The sequence below is a fragment of the Haliotis cracherodii genome, unplaced genomic scaffold (assembly GCF_022045235.1).
Source record: "Haliotis cracherodii isolate W230 unplaced genomic scaffold, xgHalCrac1.p SCAF_10, whole genome shotgun sequence".
NCBI classification, from domain to species: domain Eukaryota; kingdom Metazoa; phylum Mollusca; class Gastropoda; order Lepetellida; family Haliotidae; genus Haliotis; species Haliotis cracherodii.
Window position 1 is genome coordinate 50,282,021 of NW_027266265.1, and position 19,284 is coordinate 50,301,304.

At 40.7% G+C, this 19,284-nt stretch overlaps 1 protein-coding gene across 1 annotated transcript in view; it reads right to left on the reverse strand.

Moving 5' to 3' along the window:
• Positions 1-19,284, reverse strand: part of LOC139454495 (putative ATP-dependent RNA helicase TDRD12) — a 75,695-nt gene that overhangs the window by 24,332 nt on the left and 32,079 nt on the right. Inside the window, exons 23-31 of the mRNA XM_071236243.1 lie at positions 8,279-8,340; positions 6,496-6,595; positions 5,667-5,820; positions 4,378-4,435; positions 3,366-3,420; positions 2,732-2,821; positions 1,826-1,888; positions 1,034-1,098; positions 184-313 (exon numbers count right to left, since the gene is read on the reverse strand). Coding sequence (XP_071092344.1) covers positions 184-313; positions 1,034-1,098; positions 1,826-1,888; positions 2,732-2,821; positions 3,366-3,420; positions 4,378-4,435; positions 5,667-5,820; positions 6,496-6,595; positions 8,279-8,340 — 777 coding nt within the window. The remainder of the gene's footprint in view (positions 1-183; positions 314-1,033; positions 1,099-1,825; positions 1,889-2,731; positions 2,822-3,365; positions 3,421-4,377; positions 4,436-5,666; positions 5,821-6,495; positions 6,596-8,278; positions 8,341-19,284) is intronic.

Here is a 19,284-nt window from a genome sequence, read left to right on the forward strand (position 1 = left end):
ACAGTTTAGGTATGTTTATGATCACTTGACAACATGAAATAATATTTGCATGACAACTTATAAGCTTTCAGTCCCTGCCTAGACACTCAGAATATCCCTATCAAAAGTGGAGTAGCATATAACAAAGCTTCAAGAAAACAAGTACTTCCACGACAGAGCACGCCAAGCAGGTGTACCACTGACCTTGGGGTTGTTCGATCCAAGGCCATTTTTGAGCAGTTCATCTCGGACTCGCATATGGTTGGTGGTCATCTTAATGGTTTCCATGGTAACTCGCTGGACTAGGGGGTCCAGCCACAGGGTGTTCCCGAAGCTGTGGGAGGAAATGGGATGGGGACAGTCACTGTCTGGGGATACAACCTATATGTTGCAATGTTAATATTAACATCAAATTTATTGCATTTTCCCAATTTCCGACAACTGTAACAGAATCCAGATCAAAACAATGTCTAACATTTTCTGCATGGAATTCACATTCAGTCCAGATGACTACGAACTGAGTGGGTGAATGATTGGGTGGTTGGTTTGTTGTTTAACGCTGCACTCAGCAATATTCCAGCTATATGACAGCGGTCTGTAAATAATCGACTCAGCCCTTGTCAGCCCTTGTCACCTGGCTGATTGTGTGTCATCAGAACCGGATGGCATGAACGGATCTTTGCTTGTCGTATTTATTCCATGACCAAACAAACAACTTGGTAGCTCCCTGCCCCATACTCCCACAGAGCAGAGTGCAGCACTCCTTGAAAGCATCTCATTCTGACATCAACCACTGGTTCGTCTGGCCTAGCCTTGATCATCTACAGGCCATAGTTTGCTTGTTTGTTGTTTACACCACACTCAGCAGTATTCCAGCTATATGACGGCGGTCTGTAAACAATCAAGTCTGGACCAGACAATCCAGTGATTGATATCATGAACATCCCTAGTGAACAGTATTTCAGATATATCACGGCATCAAATCTTAAATGAACCTGCGACCACCTGTTTGAACAGCCTTAGCAATGTTTACCTGTAGCATAGTCTGCCTTACCTGAGTACAACGCATGCTTCCAGCTCCGTGATCTCATCCAGCTGCTCAAAGATGAACATGTTGGCCTAGAAGACAGAGTCCCACAATTCATTAAAGCAGGATGACACGAACAATTAAGTGCAAGAATGTGAAATGGGAGTTTAACATCACGTCCAAGATTATTGCTCTTACATAGCCATGTGCATGCAAGTGTGTGCGGCTGCTTGTACTAGTCCGGACTAATGCCAATTTTATAGTGCTAGCCCACTGAGATGCCATGCCGCAGCTTTATATGAATCCCCTTACTCAGACACTGTATACGACTCCGAGCCGACAAGTCCTTGTTTTAGCCCCTTAATGCTCAGTGCCATCAGGGTAATAACAAGTACCATCTTTTAACATCTTTTGGTATGAAGCAGCCAAAGATCAAACCCCAGGTGTTCAACGCTCTGGGCGGACGCTCAACCACGGACTCCATAAGTGTAAGAAAGTCCCAAATGTATCTCAATCACCATTGCATATTGCATATTGCATATCATATATATCCCACAATGCACCTCATCATGGATGTGTACTTTGCACTACCAGTAAACCTACTGATATATTTACAACCTATATGCAATGATTAAATCATACCATCTCACACAACCCCAATAGTCAATCTATCGCTAGAGTATTCTGCATTCAACTTTTAACCTCTTCCTATAGTATTCTAGAAATGCAACTCTCACAGGGTACTTAGTTACTCCACCCTACAAACGATAGGGTGCAAAAGTAAGTGAGAGTAACCATCGTTTCTGACTGCTGACCTACCCTGGGTGTCCACTCTGAGTCCTTGTCCATCGGCTTCACACGACACAGGTACACCTCCACAGCCTGGAAGTAGAAGTAGAGACAGTGCTGACAGACAGAGGCATATTCATGGCAGGATTTAGAGACTGAAGGCAGACAGAGGATCATATTCAGGGCAGGAGGTGGAGACTGGTGACAGACAGAGGATCATATTCAGGGCAGGAGGTGGAGGCTGGTGACAAACAGAGGATCATATTAAGGGCAGGAGGTGGAGGCTGGTGACAGACAGAGGATCATATTCAGGGCAGGAGGTGGAGGCTGGCGACAGACAGAGGATCATATTCAGGGCAGGAGGTGGAGGCTGGTGACAGACAGAGGATCATATTCAGGGCAGGAGGTGGAGGCTGGTGACAGACAGAGGATCATATTCAGGGCAGGAGGTGGAGACTGGTGACAGACAGAGGATCATATTCAGGGCAGGAGGTGGAGACTGGTGACAGAGGATCATATTCAGACAGGAGGTGGAGGCTGGTGACAGACAGAGGATCATATTCAGACAGGAGGTGGAGGCTGGTGACAGACAGAGGATCATATTCAGGGCAGGAGGTGGAGGCTGGTGACAGACAGAGGATCATATTCAGACAGGAGGTGGAGGCTGGTGACAGACAGAGGATCATATTCAGACAGGAGGTGGAGGCTGGTGACAGACAGAGGATCATATTCAGGACCCCTTTAATTTCAAACACTGAAATAAGCCATAACATTTACAAATACCACGCAGTTGATGTTTAGTTTAGAAAATGTAGAATTCAAATCTCCACAGATATTACTTAGCAGTCATTTAAAGCTATCCATTCTATAGACTATGAACATGATGATAGATTTCAAAGGCTGATGTTCCCATTTGACAAGATGAAGACTCCCTACCTGGTAAGGGACTTCCTTCAGGTGGCCTGGCAGTGTGAGGAGCTTGCACAGATCAACAATTTCTGTCTTGCCGTCGTCAACATACCACACCTTAACAAACAGTCACTCATCAGATGCTTGGTTATGTGTGTTCATTGGTTTACCTAGGATTCCAAACTAAGTGTCCATGAAAGACAAAATCAAAAAGAAATATTTATGTTAAAAATTGAGATCTCTTAAAAGTCCTTATTTTTCATAGGTGAGGTGAAATGGGGTTTAACATCGCGTCCAAGATTATTGCACTTATATAGTGAAGTGTATGTGACTAATACCGATTTTATAATGATAGCCGACTGAGATACCATGCAGTTTAACATGAATACCCCACTCAGACACAGTAGACTGACTCTGAGCCGACCAGTTCTTTTTTTTACCCCCTTAATGCCGAGCGCAGAACAGGTTAACAGCAAGTACCGTTTATCAATGTCTTTTGGTATGACGCGGCCAGGGATAGAACCATGGAGCTTCCACGGATGCTCTACCTCTAGACCAGGGAGGCAGTCAAAAAACTCGGAAAAGGATCATATATATGTTGTCTGCAAGCATGTGGATTGCAATAAGTTACTGACATGAATAAAAGGACACTTCTACATACCTTTGCTGTGGGAGTTTGGAGCCCCTCAGACTCCATTATTGCAAGGATTTCCACTCTGAAAATATACAGCATATAATCTGAAACAACTGGTTTTTGCAATAATGGTTATACTGAAAGCGAGTTTCTACATAAGCACAAAACTACAAAGAAGCAATCAGTTTTTGTCTGACAATGAAATCAAAAATCACTGCTGGCCCCAAGGTCACAAACACATGACATTCTAACAAACACATGACATTCTAACAACCACATGACATTCTAACAACCACACCATCCCTCAAATATACTGCTCAACAGGTGATAGGGATACCGAGATAGATCATACTGTGACATAACACAAGAAAAGGTAGATATCATTGACGTGAGGATTGTGAGAATATGTGTGAAATACCAAAACTTATTCCACTTGTTCATAACATGGACGTGTCAGGGAGTCGTTATTATTGAAATTAAGGGAACTATTTTTAAAGCTTGTACATTTTATAAGTGGCTGTACATAATGTTGATATCTCACAAAAGAAAGAACTGACTCATGGTCTTTGTTTATCTTACAATAAAACACTACAGGGAGAGTAAACCATGAGAGTAAACCATGTGCCCCTCATGGTTTATTCTCCCTGCAGTGTTTTATTGTACAACAAACATTGACCACGAGTCGTTTATTCTCAAACCAACTTGAACTGAAGAAGCCCATTCTTCAGTTCCATGGCAATATCGAATACTATTTGTATGACAACATATCCGAACAACCATTCAGTCACATTCAGACCCCACCTAGACACTCCCTATCCCTATCCTAAGTTGAGTAGTATATCACTGCTTGAAACTGTGTTTGCTCACTCAGTCCTATCTTGACATGCAAGTAGTATCACAGTTATACGAAATGAACACACAATACAATACCAAGCTGATATTTCACATCTATCTGTTTCCATTTCCAACCCCAAAATTTAATATTTGCGAAATTTCTTGCACCACATCTTAGATCACACAAGATTAAATGCATAGGTACCTATGGAAGTCTTGTTCGTTGCTGCGGATGGCACAAAGTTCCCCCTTCTTGGCCATCGCTGCAATGAAACAAAGCAACATCAACACTGGACAGCTGGAAGGAGTGAGTGAGTTAGGTTTTATGCAGCTTTCATAATATTCCAGCAGTATCACAGCAGGGGTTGCAGGAAATTAGTCTGTCGCAATACACCCATGTGGGAGTCAAGCCTGCACCATGGTGGAGAAACACCTTAACCACTTGGCTACCCCCCTGCCTTCTTCAGGCAGGTGGTGTGGTGTGGTGTGGTGTGGTGTGGTGTGGTGTGGTGTGGTGTGGTGTGGTGTGGTGTGGTGTGGTGGTGTGAGGTGGTGTGAGGTGGTGTTTTTTTGTTTTTTGTTTGTTGTTTAATGCCGCACTCAGCGATATTGCAGCTATATGACGGCGGTCTGTAAAGTAATCGATTCTGGACCAGACAATCCAGTGATTGTGAGCAACAATTGGAATAGATGACATGTATCAACCAAGTCAGCGAGCCTGACCACCCGATCCCGTTAGTCGCCTTACGACAAGCAAAGTCGCCTTTTACGGCAAGTATGGGTAGCTGAAGACCTATTTTACCCCGGTCATGAGGTGGTGTGAGGTGGTGTGAGGTGGTGTGAGGTGGTGTTAGGAGGTGGTGTGAGGTGGTGGTGTGAGGTGAGGCGGGGTGAAGCGAGGTGAGGTGGGGCTTAATGTCGCATTCAAGTCTTCAGGTAGGACAGTTCTATATCCAACATCCTCAGATGACTGCCATAGTGGAAGATGATACAAGCATGACAGCCAAGGCAGACAATGACGCTGGCAGCACAGCCCCTTGAGACGACGACGGCCATGGTACATGTCAAGACGTTGCAGGAGTAGTAGAAGGCGTCGCCACAAGAAATCCTAAGCAGATGGCGTCACAGGCAAGACACCCATGGTAGAAGACTTCAGGCTTCGCCCCGCGACTGACACAGTAATTTGTGTCACCGGTGGGACAGCCATATTAGAAAACCTTGCAGTGCGACAGCCACTGTAGAAGCCGCCGCTGGCAGGAAAGCCACGGTAGAATGCATTTCCGGCGGGATGGATAGCCACATGAAAAGCAATCGCCAGCGGGACAGCCACATTAGACACTGGTGGGACAGCCATGGTAGAATGCTCTTCCAGCAGTATAGCTGCTGGGGGGGGGGGGGGGGGGGGGGGGGGGGGGGCGGAGACTGATTATTGATTGATTAACTGGAACAACACCCAAGTTTGGATGCCACCTCAAGAAAACATTGTCCACTCACATTGTGACCTGCAGTTGCTCTTGTTAGCGAAGTAGCTTGCGATGTCAAAGAGGAGTGAGATGTAAATGCCGTTGAGGTCGGTCTTCTGTTCTCCCCGGTGCTCCAGAAGTCTCACGTAGTAGTGGTTGGCGTCAAGGATGTGGTTCATCCTCACCTGTCAACACAAAGTAACATCCCATATCATTCCTCTAATTCCCACACACCTGTAGGCCCTAGTTTCCTTTTGAATTTGAGATTTCCTGTGATATTACTCAGATTTACCTGGACTTCCCTTGATTTCCCTTGATTTACCTGGACTTCCCTTGATTTACCTGGACTTCCCTATATTTACCTGGACTTTCCCAGCTTTACCTGGACTTCCCTTGATTTACCTGGACTTCCCTATATTTACCTGGACTTCCCTTGATTTACCTGGACTTCCCTTGATTTACCTGGACTTCCCCCTATTTACCTGGACTTCCCCAGCTTTACCTGGACTTCCCCAGCTTTACCTGGACTTCCCTTGATTTACCTGGACTTCCCCAGCTTTACCTGGACTTCCCTTGATTTACCTGGACTTCCCCAGCTTTACCTGGACTTCCCCCTATTTACCTGGACTTCCCCAGCTTTACCTGGACTTCCCTTGATTTACCTGGACTTCCCCCTATTTACCTGGACTTCCCCAGCTTTACCTGGACTTCCCCAGCTTTACCTAGACTTCCCAAGATTTACCTAGACTTCCCCCGATTTACCTGTCCTTCCCTAGATTTACCATGACTTTCCCTGATTTACCATGACTTCCTCAGATTTACCTCAACTTCCCTAGATATCTTGACTCTACCAGATTTACCTTGACTTCCCCAGTTCTGGGCAGGTCTTTGAATCCCCGGCCACGAGGACAGTCACTGACAGGAAGTATACGATGTCGATACTGGCACTTGTTGATGTTCCTTCGAAGGAGAGTGACAAAATATATTACTGCAGGAAAGAATCATTGTACAATAAAATCTTGTGTCTTTTAATATTGATAATGAAGTATGATGAGGGCCCTAAAATAATCAAGAAATGGTAAAAAACAACAGTGACATGAGCAAGATTCCACATCATCGAAGTATGAAGACACACAAACCTGCGTCACAGAGGTAAGGTGAGGTGAAACGTCGCGTCCAAGATTACTGCACTTATATAGCGATGTGCATGTACGTGTGTGTGTTTGTGAGGCTGCTTGTACTAGTCCGGACTGATGCCGATTTATAGTGCTAGCTCACTGAGATACCATGCTACAGTTTAACATGAATACCCCACTCAGACACAGTATATTGACTCCGAGCTGACCAGTCCTTGTTTTAGCCACTTAATGCCAATCGTCAGACAGGGTAACAACAAGTACCATCTTTTAACATCTTTTGGTATGACGCGGCCAGGGATTGAACCCTGGACCTTCCGCTCTCCGGGTGGACTCTCTACCACAAGTCCACGGAGGCGGTCTGCGTCACAGAAGCTGATCACCCTTTTTCATTTAGTCGCCTTATACGGCAAGCATAGACTGCTGAAGCACTGACGAAATAGCTGCCTGCCTGCTATTCAGTGGCCAGTAGTTTGCTTGGGGAGCAAATAATCTTTCAAACCTCCTATCTGCCCGTCTAATAACTTCGATTAACTCTGAAGTTCGAATATACAATTCAGTGCCAAGATTGCGCTAAACAAACCTCTTCAATCATTATTTCTTCCCTACTGGCTACGTAATCACGGTTAATAGGCTTGGTCTAAATATGCACCAATGGGAACATAGTAAGACAAAGAAACAATTCCAGCACTCCTATTGCTCTTGTAAACAGTAATTTTCAGTTTGTACTACTGAAATGCGGACCAGTAGTCTTTGCTGTGAGATGGTGTTAGCTCCCTGGGGAATTTTGACTCTTGTCAGTGACTGTTTGTTTATTTGTTGTTTAAAGCCACACTCAGCAATATTCCAGCTATATGATGGCAGACTGTAAATAATTAAATCTTGACAAGACAATCCAGTGATTGACATCATGAGCATCAATCCACGCAATTGGTTGGTTTGTTGTTTAACGCCGCACTCAGCTATATTCCAGCTATATGACGGCAGTCTGTAAATAATTTAGTCTGGACCAGACAATCCAGTGATTGACATCATGAGCATTGATCCACGCAATTGGGATCGATGACATGCATCAACCAAGTCAGCGAGCCTGACCACCCGATCCCGTTAGTCGCCTTTTACGTCAAGCATAGTCACCTTTTACGGCAAGCATGGGTTGCTGAAGACCTATTCTACCCCGGAATCTTCACGGGTCCCACGCGATTGGGATATGATGACATGCATCAACCAAGCCAGCGGGCCTGACCACCTGATCCCGTTAGTCGCCTCTTACGACAACCATAGGTGCCTTTTACGGCAAGCATGTGTTGCTGAAGACCTGGGTGCCATTGTACAAAACAACCTCAGCGCTACGATCACCTTAGTGCTAAGATCTCTTTGTACAACAGCAACCTGTTCTAATCCGGATCTTCATGGGTATGTCAGTTCCAGTGCTGGAGACCTTCATACTAACATGGAAGCCCCACAGTGTGATGCTTCTGCCACATTAAGGCCAGTGTCTACTTACACACAGAATCCAAAAGCCTTGATGTGTCTGCAGAGGTCCTTGTCTTCATCCTCGTTCTCTCCCTGCAGTAGAACATGCACACAAACTCCAGCTTTATTCCCTTCAGACTGTCCAGCAGTGCATCCTATCAATGACCCCTGCTGCTACAAGATCTACCTCCATCATGTTAGGCCAGACTTTTACTTTATGGAGTTTACGAATTTAAGGCCCAAAATTTCAGGTCAGTAGGTAAAACAATTATGTAAAACTAGAAATTCCAGTTTCAAATAAATATTTTATATTTCCTCTTGCGATTCAACTCAATTCATCTTGTTTTCAAAATTTTAAGATAACTTTTCGACATGTTTTAATGATCGTATCTTAAATGATTTATTGATATTTATAGCGACAAGATTTATTAGAAAGGCTTTGTTTCATTTTTCTTAAATTTTTCTTCATTTAATGTTTTGGAGTTATGTGATTCATAAACCAATTTTAAAAAAAAGTCTGGCCTAGACGTGACGTAGATCCAGTACATATTTCACTTTCTAGTGAAGTGATAACAAATAATAATCACCATTTCTATGTGATGTTTATTTCCATTAAAGGCATTTAGGAACACGGACACATAGGATCACTTATCAAAATATAAAGCATCTAATAAGAAAACAATAAGTCTCTTCTTTCTCACTTTCCAAATCTGGTTATATTTCAGACTCAGTGTAGGAGTCACATACTGCCCGTGAGTTGAGCATAATTGAGTCCATAATTTACTTCTTTATACTGAACAAAACAAATTAGGGATCATGAACACTTTTGGGGACACTTTATGAAATTATGTCCCGTCTTCACAACAACAAAACAAAAAAACACACAAGAGGACCATAGTGCATGTATTGCTCTCCTGGATATTAAATGCAATCATGACAAAATATACATTTGCATTGTACATGTATATAATACTGCAAATATTTCATAATTTTGACTGTCAGCATTAAAAAGGGGTGGATAGCAAATCTGACAGCATGAACGTGTACTTCTCAAGATACAAATGAAGCATAAAGATCGGAACCGTTTCCTTGTTATGATCCAGGATCTAAGTTTCCAGAGGCAAGGCTGGACCCCAGGGCGATTCCTATTGGCATAAATGAACTATTCTCTTCATAACAAACAAATGTATACAATGTATCTGTTGGTGGTGATAATATCGGTTTGCATGTTATGGTCAAGGTTGTAACTCATTTGGGAGTGCTGGACAGGTGAACAGAACTGTGAATTCCCATCACCTGAGAATGCTTCCAACCAAATATGGTTGATATCTATCTCTTAATTACAGAGAAGAAGTCGTTTAAAGCAATAACGCCAAATTAACTCTATTTCGCCCCGCCCCTCAGCCCCTTGGGCGTCAGTCCCACCATGTGTACAATTTTGAATCCTCACCACCGGAGAATGCTTCCAACCAAATATGGTTGATATCTATCTCTTAGTTCCAGTGAAGAAGTAGTTTAAAGCAATATAGCCAAATTACCCCAATTTGGCCCCAGCCCTCAGTCCACTGGAGGGTCGCCACTACCAATTTTTGATCCCAACCACCTGGGGATGCTTTCAGTCAAATTTCGTTAATTTCCAATAAATGATTCAGAAGAAGAGAAATTGCTGACATACTGACAACGGACGCCACAGTATGGCATAAGCTCACTTTTGTGTCCCTCCAATCCAGATGAGCTAAAAATATTCATGACCCTCATCTTTTCTGTTCAGTATTGACACCACGCCATGCAAATAGACTATTGTTTTCAAACCAAGAGATACAAGAAACAATAGACTCTTAAAGAAATATACCTCAATAGTTTGTGTTTCTATTGAACAAAACAGAGAGAAAACCAAATACATATTTGATTAAAATTACATGAAGTCTTATCTGCCCTATCAATGAATGAAATGTCCTGCTGAACAAAGATATAGAGATTATTTCATGTGTCAAGTGAAATATCATGTTTCTCTCACTGAGTGACAGGGGAACGGAGATATTTTCACGATTGGCATGGCCATGAGTGAAAATATCTCATTTCCCCTGTCATGAATGTAAAACCTTGAAATGCAAATGCTGCCTACCTAACATGCAGGGACTTTTCACCACCCCTTGTAACTGTGACTTAAAAAGTAGTTCTCAGTTTGCAAAATCATAAAAGATATAAACAAAAGTAACAAAAGTATCTGAGGTCACTAAAATTCTTTATCATACATTTGGCTATGATTATATATACAAAATCAACTTTTAAAAAATCTTCTTGAAATCAACGAGACGGTTGTTGGAAGCGAAGGAATACATGCTGGTCAAGTAACAAAAATGGCGCTTAGCGAAATGAACAGTCTCGATTGACGAGTTAAAGGAGAAACATACAGTTTATAAAAAAACATTTTCACAAAAATAACAAACAGCAAGAAATAATATTAACTCCATAAATGAACATATGTCATTATTTTGCCTTGTAACGTAAAAAGGAAGTCAACAGTTATGTACGGGCCAGACACTTACCATAAAGGGAGACAATTTGTGGGGAGGTACGTCTTGAATGAAGATAGTTCCGTCAAAGTGTTATGTTCACTGCAGTGAAATATCAAGTTTTATGTTCACTGCAGTGAAATATCAAGTTTTATGTTCACTTCAGTGAAATATCATGTGTTATGTTCACTTCAGTGAAATATCAAGTTTTATGTTCACTTCAGTGAAATATCAAGTGTTATGTTCACTTCAGTGAAATATCAAGTGTTATGTTCACTTCAGTGAAATATCAAGTGTTATGTTCACTTCAGTGAAATATCAAGTATTATGTTCACTGCAATGAAAATATCACCTTTTTCAACTTCAGAAAACTCTTTCACACTGAAGTATATAATAAATGATTGTTGAGGTCTAGATCTGTGTGTGATATGATGTTGCACATTAATAAATAGTGTATTTCAGTAAAATGGCGTGTTCACTGACAGCAGTGTGCAAGATATTCAAAGGATAACTTTCGTTGATTCAGGGATCATATGTACATAAAGAAGTCATGTAAGTAATAAAAAAAAATGACAATTGAAGTATTGTTATTTGTTTTCATTTTTTTCATAGTAACCAAGAGAATTCATCAGAAATGCAGATAAATACCATCACATCACGTGATCATGATGGCATCATGCTGAGCTGAAACCCTGACAATTTCTGCTGAATTTACTAAATCATTGTAAAATAACCACTTTCAATTCCCTAATTCTTGCCATGATAATTTACCATGCATATTCTCAATAATGGGAGTCAATGAATGCACGAATAGATGAATCGAAACTCTCAAAAAAAACAGAGAAAATGTTTTACAGTGTAAACTCCTAATTTTGCTTTTTCTCATCAGATATAGTTCACTTAATATTAGTGATAATGACAAATAATTCTAAAATGTGTGCATAATTCAGGGATGTATGTATCGCAGCTAAGTGTAAAATATATGAGATTTAAAAAACATTTCACAACCCAGTATAAGCAAAACATGATTTGTAAACACTAAGGCCAGGCTTTTTTTCATTTTTAGAATTATGGATTTTTCAGCCCAAAGTCGAGGGTTGAAGGAGGGGGGAAAAAAAGAAGAAAAAAAATCCAGACGCAATTGTTTTTTAATGCAGAATGCCTCTGGCATTCTTTATGAACATATTCTGTGCTCAAAAGATGGCCTAACCAATATGGCGAAAAGTTCACTTCAACGTTTGTGTTTGCATATTTACTAAAACATTCTTAGAGATTCTGGGGGTCACTGCCAACTCATCAGAATAATCGTCGAATGGTCAGAACAAATAAATAACTACAATGCTATTTTTTTAATTGAATTCCCTGAGTAAATATCTAAATGTTAGATTTCAAAACATACTCCAGTACATGAATACACATACCAACAAAGATTGTTTATCGTAGTATTTTTTGTCCAAATGACTGCAGATGATATCACAGAACAATGAAGTGTATGTATGTGCGTGTCTTATTCTGAGTTTTAGTCAACTTCCAATTGAGGGTTGAAGAGCATCAACACGTCCCTGTGGCACCCAAGGGGTAAATCTATTGCAACCAGATGCCAATTCTATTCTTCCAAGGAATCCTCACATCACTGACAATGAAATCAGACATATTAAATCAACTCACAAATCAGCTTCAACTACAATCACAAAACAAAACACACATTTACTGTTCATGGTATGACCGCACATGAGCCAGTCAAGAGTTGCCTCCCTTAGCTGCCCGGATCAGGAAGTCATGGGTTCCAATCCCTGACTCTGCCTGATGGTCCTTGATGAGTCAGAATCATGGTCTCAGATGAGAATGACAAACCAATTCTCCCCTTTAGCTGATTGTATTTTTTATAGACCCATTCAAGGCTAAAAGTAATACCCAGCGTTCTTTCTAAGAGATTGACTAGGATGTTCTTACTTTATTTCATTGCCAAAATTACTCCATTCATCCACTGGAGACCAATATTAAGATATTCAAGTCCTCACACCCATGTTTCAGTTTTATTTACCGATCATGATTCTGTCTTATACTTTGCTACATCTCATTGTGCCGTATAAGAGAAATACATTACTGAAATATTGTTACATGGCAGTTGAGATCGTTGCAGACTTATTTGTGATCTTTGTCAGTTTCAGCAAATGGCTAAAACACAGATTTTTTGTGGTGAATTCTTGAGAAAAGGAATACCGCAGTTTGCTTTTAAATCATTCAATGATCGTGTGTGGTCATTTACTGATTTCACAATTTAGTTCTGTGTATAAACTGATTTCTGGGCTTACCTCTGCACCTTAATTTAGAAACCACCTCGAAACAGAACTAAATTGCAAAATCAGTAAATGACCACACACGATCAATAAATAATTAATAAATTATTTTGAAGCATTCAGTTTTAGGTTTACAATCACAAAAGGCAATTAATGGGTGAAATAAGCGGCAGAAGCAATACGTAACAGGCCCCATAATAAATGTCTGTGCACTCATGAATGTCCAGAATTTGTTCTGTCGAATGTCTTGATAGAGGCATGTGCTCTATCCTTGAATCCAAAACAGTGTTCGAAGCAGGCAAGAATTTGTTTTTTTTCAAATAGGTATCCCATCCACATGTGGCAAGTAGATAAGACACAAGTCAGGTCGTACACGGCCTTGAAAAGCCCTTGTGTCACTCTTATATAGGTACTGCCTACAGCCTTCTAGAAACTGTCACATCAGACAGATTCTCGAACGATCAAGCTTGCTGTTTACAGCAACCAAGGGAGGTAATTCTCACGTCGCCACTAACAAAATCTAGCCACAATGGCCCTCAACGTTTTTTGAGCTGCCACTGACAATTACCACAAGTAAGTCCACAACAATCTTTACTGCCATATAATATATTCAGCTGATATTTATTAAACCGCAACAAACAAGAGTAGCAAGACATCTACTGGAATTGTGAGACCTTTTTCAAGGCAGATTTTCACTTATGGCCTTTGAAGATTGGATTGCCAAATTCAAGGCTTTTCCAAGCCTGTGCACACCTAACACTAAGCTTTTCGTCTTGATACTGGGTAAACATGGTAAACTATCCACACACATGATAATGGTTATTCTGTAGTAAAAACATCGTACACTAAAACAATACCATGAACAATAACAAAACCTTGATAACAATTTGCTTTCATTGCAAAGGTAAAATAATAGCATAAATATAAAAAATTCAACTTGAACTTATAGTTAAAGATCAAATTATAATACCACCAGAAAGTTAGAAAATACTTGATTGGTCAATCAGAGGTACCAAATCACAATAACCACCTTTGACAGAAACAACTTATTTGCGGCCACATCATCGTGGAAGCTATTTTCTTTCTAGAAAAGCACTTCTTTCTCAATTCAAATCCAGCATCTTGATCTCATCACAACAAATGTACAGTCTGATGTGAGAAACAAAAACAGAACTGTCACATTAAATCTTTAAAATGTTTAAAGCTGAAATAGTTTTACATTTTCTCTTTATACAGAAGTTAATATCTTCAAACTTCAATTTTTTTCAATTTATCATTTTATTATAACAAACAAAACTCCTTTCACAAATCTCACATGGTCATCATCATGTATGGAATACTAACTTGTACCATTACAAAATAAGAAGTACACCTTGAATCTGTTTATCATAACCTGATAAGTCCATACAAACTCAAGAGAAATAGACCCTTTCTTCATAACAGACACAATAACATATTTCACAACCAGTAGCTCAATAAACTTCAAAATATTTGAAATTGTACGGTTCATTATGCCCAGCAATACATTTACTTATTACAAATAACCAATTAACTGTTTTGGGGGAAAATTCATCCCGTGAAAAAAAGTTCCATAGAAATAGTTTAATGCAGTCTTGTTGCACATTTGAAACTAAAATAACGGAAACAACAACGATAATGCTTCATTCTGTACCTCAAACTTCATTGTGTCAAACTTGTGGGGACCTGAAAAAGTCAAGTTACCTGGGGATTCGAACTCAGGAAACATTTTTGCTTAATTTGGATACTTGGATCCAAGTTCGACACAACATGGTTTGACTGTAATTTCAAAATATTGAACCAGGCCAAGCCATCTCTTGTGCAGATAGATTTTTGGTTCTTTTTTACCGCATCAATCAACAATATATCATCTGTATGTCAGTGGCCTGTATACGAGGGCTGGCTGAAAAGTTCTAAGCCTAAGTGGGATATCTCAATCGGATTGAAACAAAATTTTGCCACCAACAAGTACAATCATCTAATGAATCATAGACATAAGAACTGCAACTGTAGTGTTATTATTGTCTTTGTACCAGACCATTTTGTGAACCTACCCATTGACATCACCAGAAATGGACAAAACTGGCTATAGGGCAGTCATCAAGTACCTGCAACTGAAATGGCTAACTCCAACATAGATACATGATGACATGGTCTCCATGCCCCTTCCTTTTCCACTATAAAGAAGTGGGCTGCGGAATTCAAGCGTGGCAGAGAGAGCCTTGACGATGACCCGTGTCCAGGAAGGCCTTAAACAGCAACCATTCCGGAAAACATTACCAAGGTGCATGACATAGTGATGGCTGATCGACGATTGACCACTCGACATATTGCCAGTGTTGTGGGCATCTCTCATGAGAGGGTTGAGCACATTATCACCAACGAGTTGGGAATGACAAAAGTTTCTGCAAGATGGGTGCCAAAGCTCTTTACAGAAGATCAGAAATATGTCAGATTCCTGAGGTCTCGTGACAATTTAGATCCCGATGATTTTTTGGCCCGATTTGTAACCATGGAGACCTGGATTCATCACTTTCAACCAGAAACCAAAATTCAGTCTAAACAATGGAAGCATCCCGAATCACCAGCCCCCCAAAAAGCCAAGTTGGTTCCTTCTGCTGGAAAGGTGATGGCTTCAGTCTTTTGGGATTCCAAGGGTATTCTGCTGATTGACTATCTTGAAAAAGGCCAGACTATGAATGAAAGATATTATGCTGACCTACTGAGACAGTTGCGTGAAGCTATCAAAGCTAAACGACGGGGAATGCTCACTTAAGGAGTCCTGTTCCACCAAGACAATGCTCCTGTTCACAAATCGGTGGTTGCCATGTCAGCGATCCATGATTGTGACTTCGAACTCATTGACCATCCCCCTTATTCACCCAATTTGGCCCCGTCAGACTTCCACCTGTTTCCAAAAATGAAAAAGGAACTAGCCGGTCGCCATTTTCCTAGTAATGATGACGTCATTTCCGCTGTTAATGACTTTTTTAGGGTGGTTGAAGAAACTTCTTCTTGACCGTCATCCAGGCCAAAAGTGTGTTAACCTGGAAGGGGACTATGTGGAGAAATAAATGAAAACCATCGACTTGGTACGGGTCTTTCACAGTTAGGCTTAGAACTTTTCAGCCAGCCCTCGTATAATCAAATCTGGACGAGACGAACCAGTGATTGATATCATAAGCATATGATCCACCATGATGGTGTACAATGACATGCATCAACCAAGCCAATGTGCCTGACAACCAAATCCATTAAGTCCCCTCTAAGACCAACATAGGTTGCTTTGGACCAATTCGAATCCAGAGTCCCCACAGAGAACCATCATATAGTGTTTGGGACCCGTCCACTAATTCTCTCTCTTTGATTGATTCATAATGTTAGATTTCGGTTGACTGCAGGGTTTGTAAACCATGTGTACTGTCACCTGGGCGTCGTCAGATATTTTGCAAATCTTTTCATGTTTTTAATCAAGGTACTCACGCAATTTGAAGCACCCCGCGATGTAAGACCTGTTTTATGACAATCCAGATCTTGATTGTCGATCGGATTGTCTTGACAAGGTGCTGCCATTTTGTTTGATTCAAATGCAAGTGACATGAGAGATGGAATCTGATTGGTCAACAGGAGCGACATAGATGGGACATAACTCGTAAATGACACTAATGACACTACGATCGGTCCTGGAACTTCCAGCCTTGTTCCGCAAGGGTGAAAACTTGACTTTTATAGTGAGGTAACACCCTTGCCCCGGGAATATGTCTTCTCATGCTCATGTCATGCCTCAGGATCTCAAGTGATTGTATTAGTCAAGTGTAGGTCCATTTGATATCAGCTGACACTCTGGGAACATTACATACATTGCCTCCTTACTGAATCAAAGCACACTTAGCTTGTATAGCTAGAGTGTTCAAATAGTGAATTTCAGGACCATTAAATATTATCATGTGTCATTCGACAAAAGCGCATATTGACTTCAAGTCAGGTCTGAAAATTTACACTATTGACTTGAATTACTCAAAATAGAGTGGGAATTACCCAGAAGTGGTATTCCCCAAACCTAAGCCAATCAGATGTCTGTTTCTTGACAGACATTTTTGTAGCTGGCATTGCTTGATATGTTGAATCTGCCTTTGTCTCTTTAATACAGAATATTAACCTACATTGACTTTACATGAGGTTTTAATGAACACGACAAAAGCAATATTGGCCTTGGACTTCATCTTCCATCAATATTACTTTATCAAGTCCATAAACATGATAAAGACTTGTATTGACCTAATAAACTCTGTAATTATAACGCCGAAGATATAATCACAGCCCACATTTTCATATTGATTATCTGATGCATAGAAATGTTTAACAATTGAAACCTTTGCCTAACGCTGGTTCCAAATGAAATCTCCAGGCACCAAATACTTAGCAAAACCCGGAAATCAGGAAACATAATTTTTTTCTTGCAAACCAAAGATACCCCAACAGCCCCATCCCACTTCAGTGCCAAATAATCCTGTCCATAGGAGAATCAATATATGTCTGTATGGCAGTATTGTTGTAAAACACTCTGAGCAGTTGTGAGTTAAAGATCTTTACCATTGTTTATATCTTACACACATCACACGGATGATATTGCATACTTCCCTTGCAGAAAGCATGTGCAACAAAGCATATATATTGACTGATACCGGTAATAAACATAATGTAAACTAACACATATTCTGTAAGAGGGCTGGTCAAAATGTTCCAAGCCTGTCTAACTTTCAACAACTAGCCATAACAAAGTGTACTGGTTAATGTAGTACTTTGTTTGAGTAGTTCATGGCAAGTGTATGTGGTCTGTTGAGGCTGTTTGTATATTAGAGACAGCCAGTTTAGGGTGATAGAGGTCCAAATGGACACAGAAATGGAAAAGAATGAGAACCGAGCAGTCATCAAGTCTTTGACTTTAGAGAAAAGTACTCCCCAAGAAATTCATGACCGCATGTCACCATAGTATGGGCATAAGTGCCCTTGCTATTCCACTGTTAAACGTTGGGCAGCTATGTCTAAGGCTGGGAGAACAAGCCTTGATGATGACATCCCTCAACTTTCATCAAAGAAGATTCAATCAAGGAAATAGAAAAAGTTATAATGTCAGATAGACGTATTACAATTGCTGATATTGAGGAAGACACAGGTCTAAGCCATGGATCCACTGAAACTATTATTCATCAACAATTACATCTAACAAAGAAACATAGGAATGCTGACTGCTGGCGTTCTACTATTTCATGACAATGCCTCTTCTCACACCTGTCGACTTGCAAAGACTACTGTGCGACAATGTGGGTTTAAAGAGCTTCCTCAACCTCCATACTCGCCAGACCTGGCACCAAGTGATTTCCATCTGTTTTCTAAACTGAAAGAACACCTTTGTGGAAAGCGCTATGACGACAACGATGACGTCAAATTAAGCTGCCGTGAATGTTTGTTTCAGTGAGTTTCAGAAAACTTCTTTCTCACTGGAATTGGAAAGCTTCACTATTGATATGAGAAGAGTATTGAAAAGCATGGAGATTATGCTGCAAAACAAAATTCAATACACTTTCACAATTGTTTGTTAGGCTTAGAACGTTTTGACCAACCCCTGTACAATGTTCTAATTGGAACCCCCTCAACCCCACACTGAACCACAGGTAATGTGAAACAGGTGCTTTTTGGCATCTGGCGACAAGTGTGCCGATTCCTTTCTGATATGTTTTCCAAATAAGTAACCCAAAAGTTCTGCTTAAGAAGGTCGAAGGCTCAACGCAAGCAGCGTTCACAAGGCTTCCAAGGCTTTTACTTGTAATTAGTTGGTTTACAAAACCAGATTGATATAAAAAAAATAGTTTAGGTTTTTGTCTGCCTCTTTGTTATGAATAGTTCTTGTTGCTGTCCCAAAAATCGTGTAAAAATATTTATTCAGAGCTGAAACCATGACTGTTCACAAACTTATGGCTCCTGAAACTACTTCAGACAAATGACTTGTGTGGTTTCATTCGACATGCTGGATAAAGGTGATAGCAGAAAACAAGACCTTGAAGACATGAAGCATTTATGGATAACATATTCCTTTGTAACGATGCTTCAGGGCGAGTTCTTGCCCTGTCATCAGTTGTTATCCATAAGGGTTTCATGTCTTCAACTTCTAAATGCCTATCGAGTGAGTGAGTGAGTGAGTG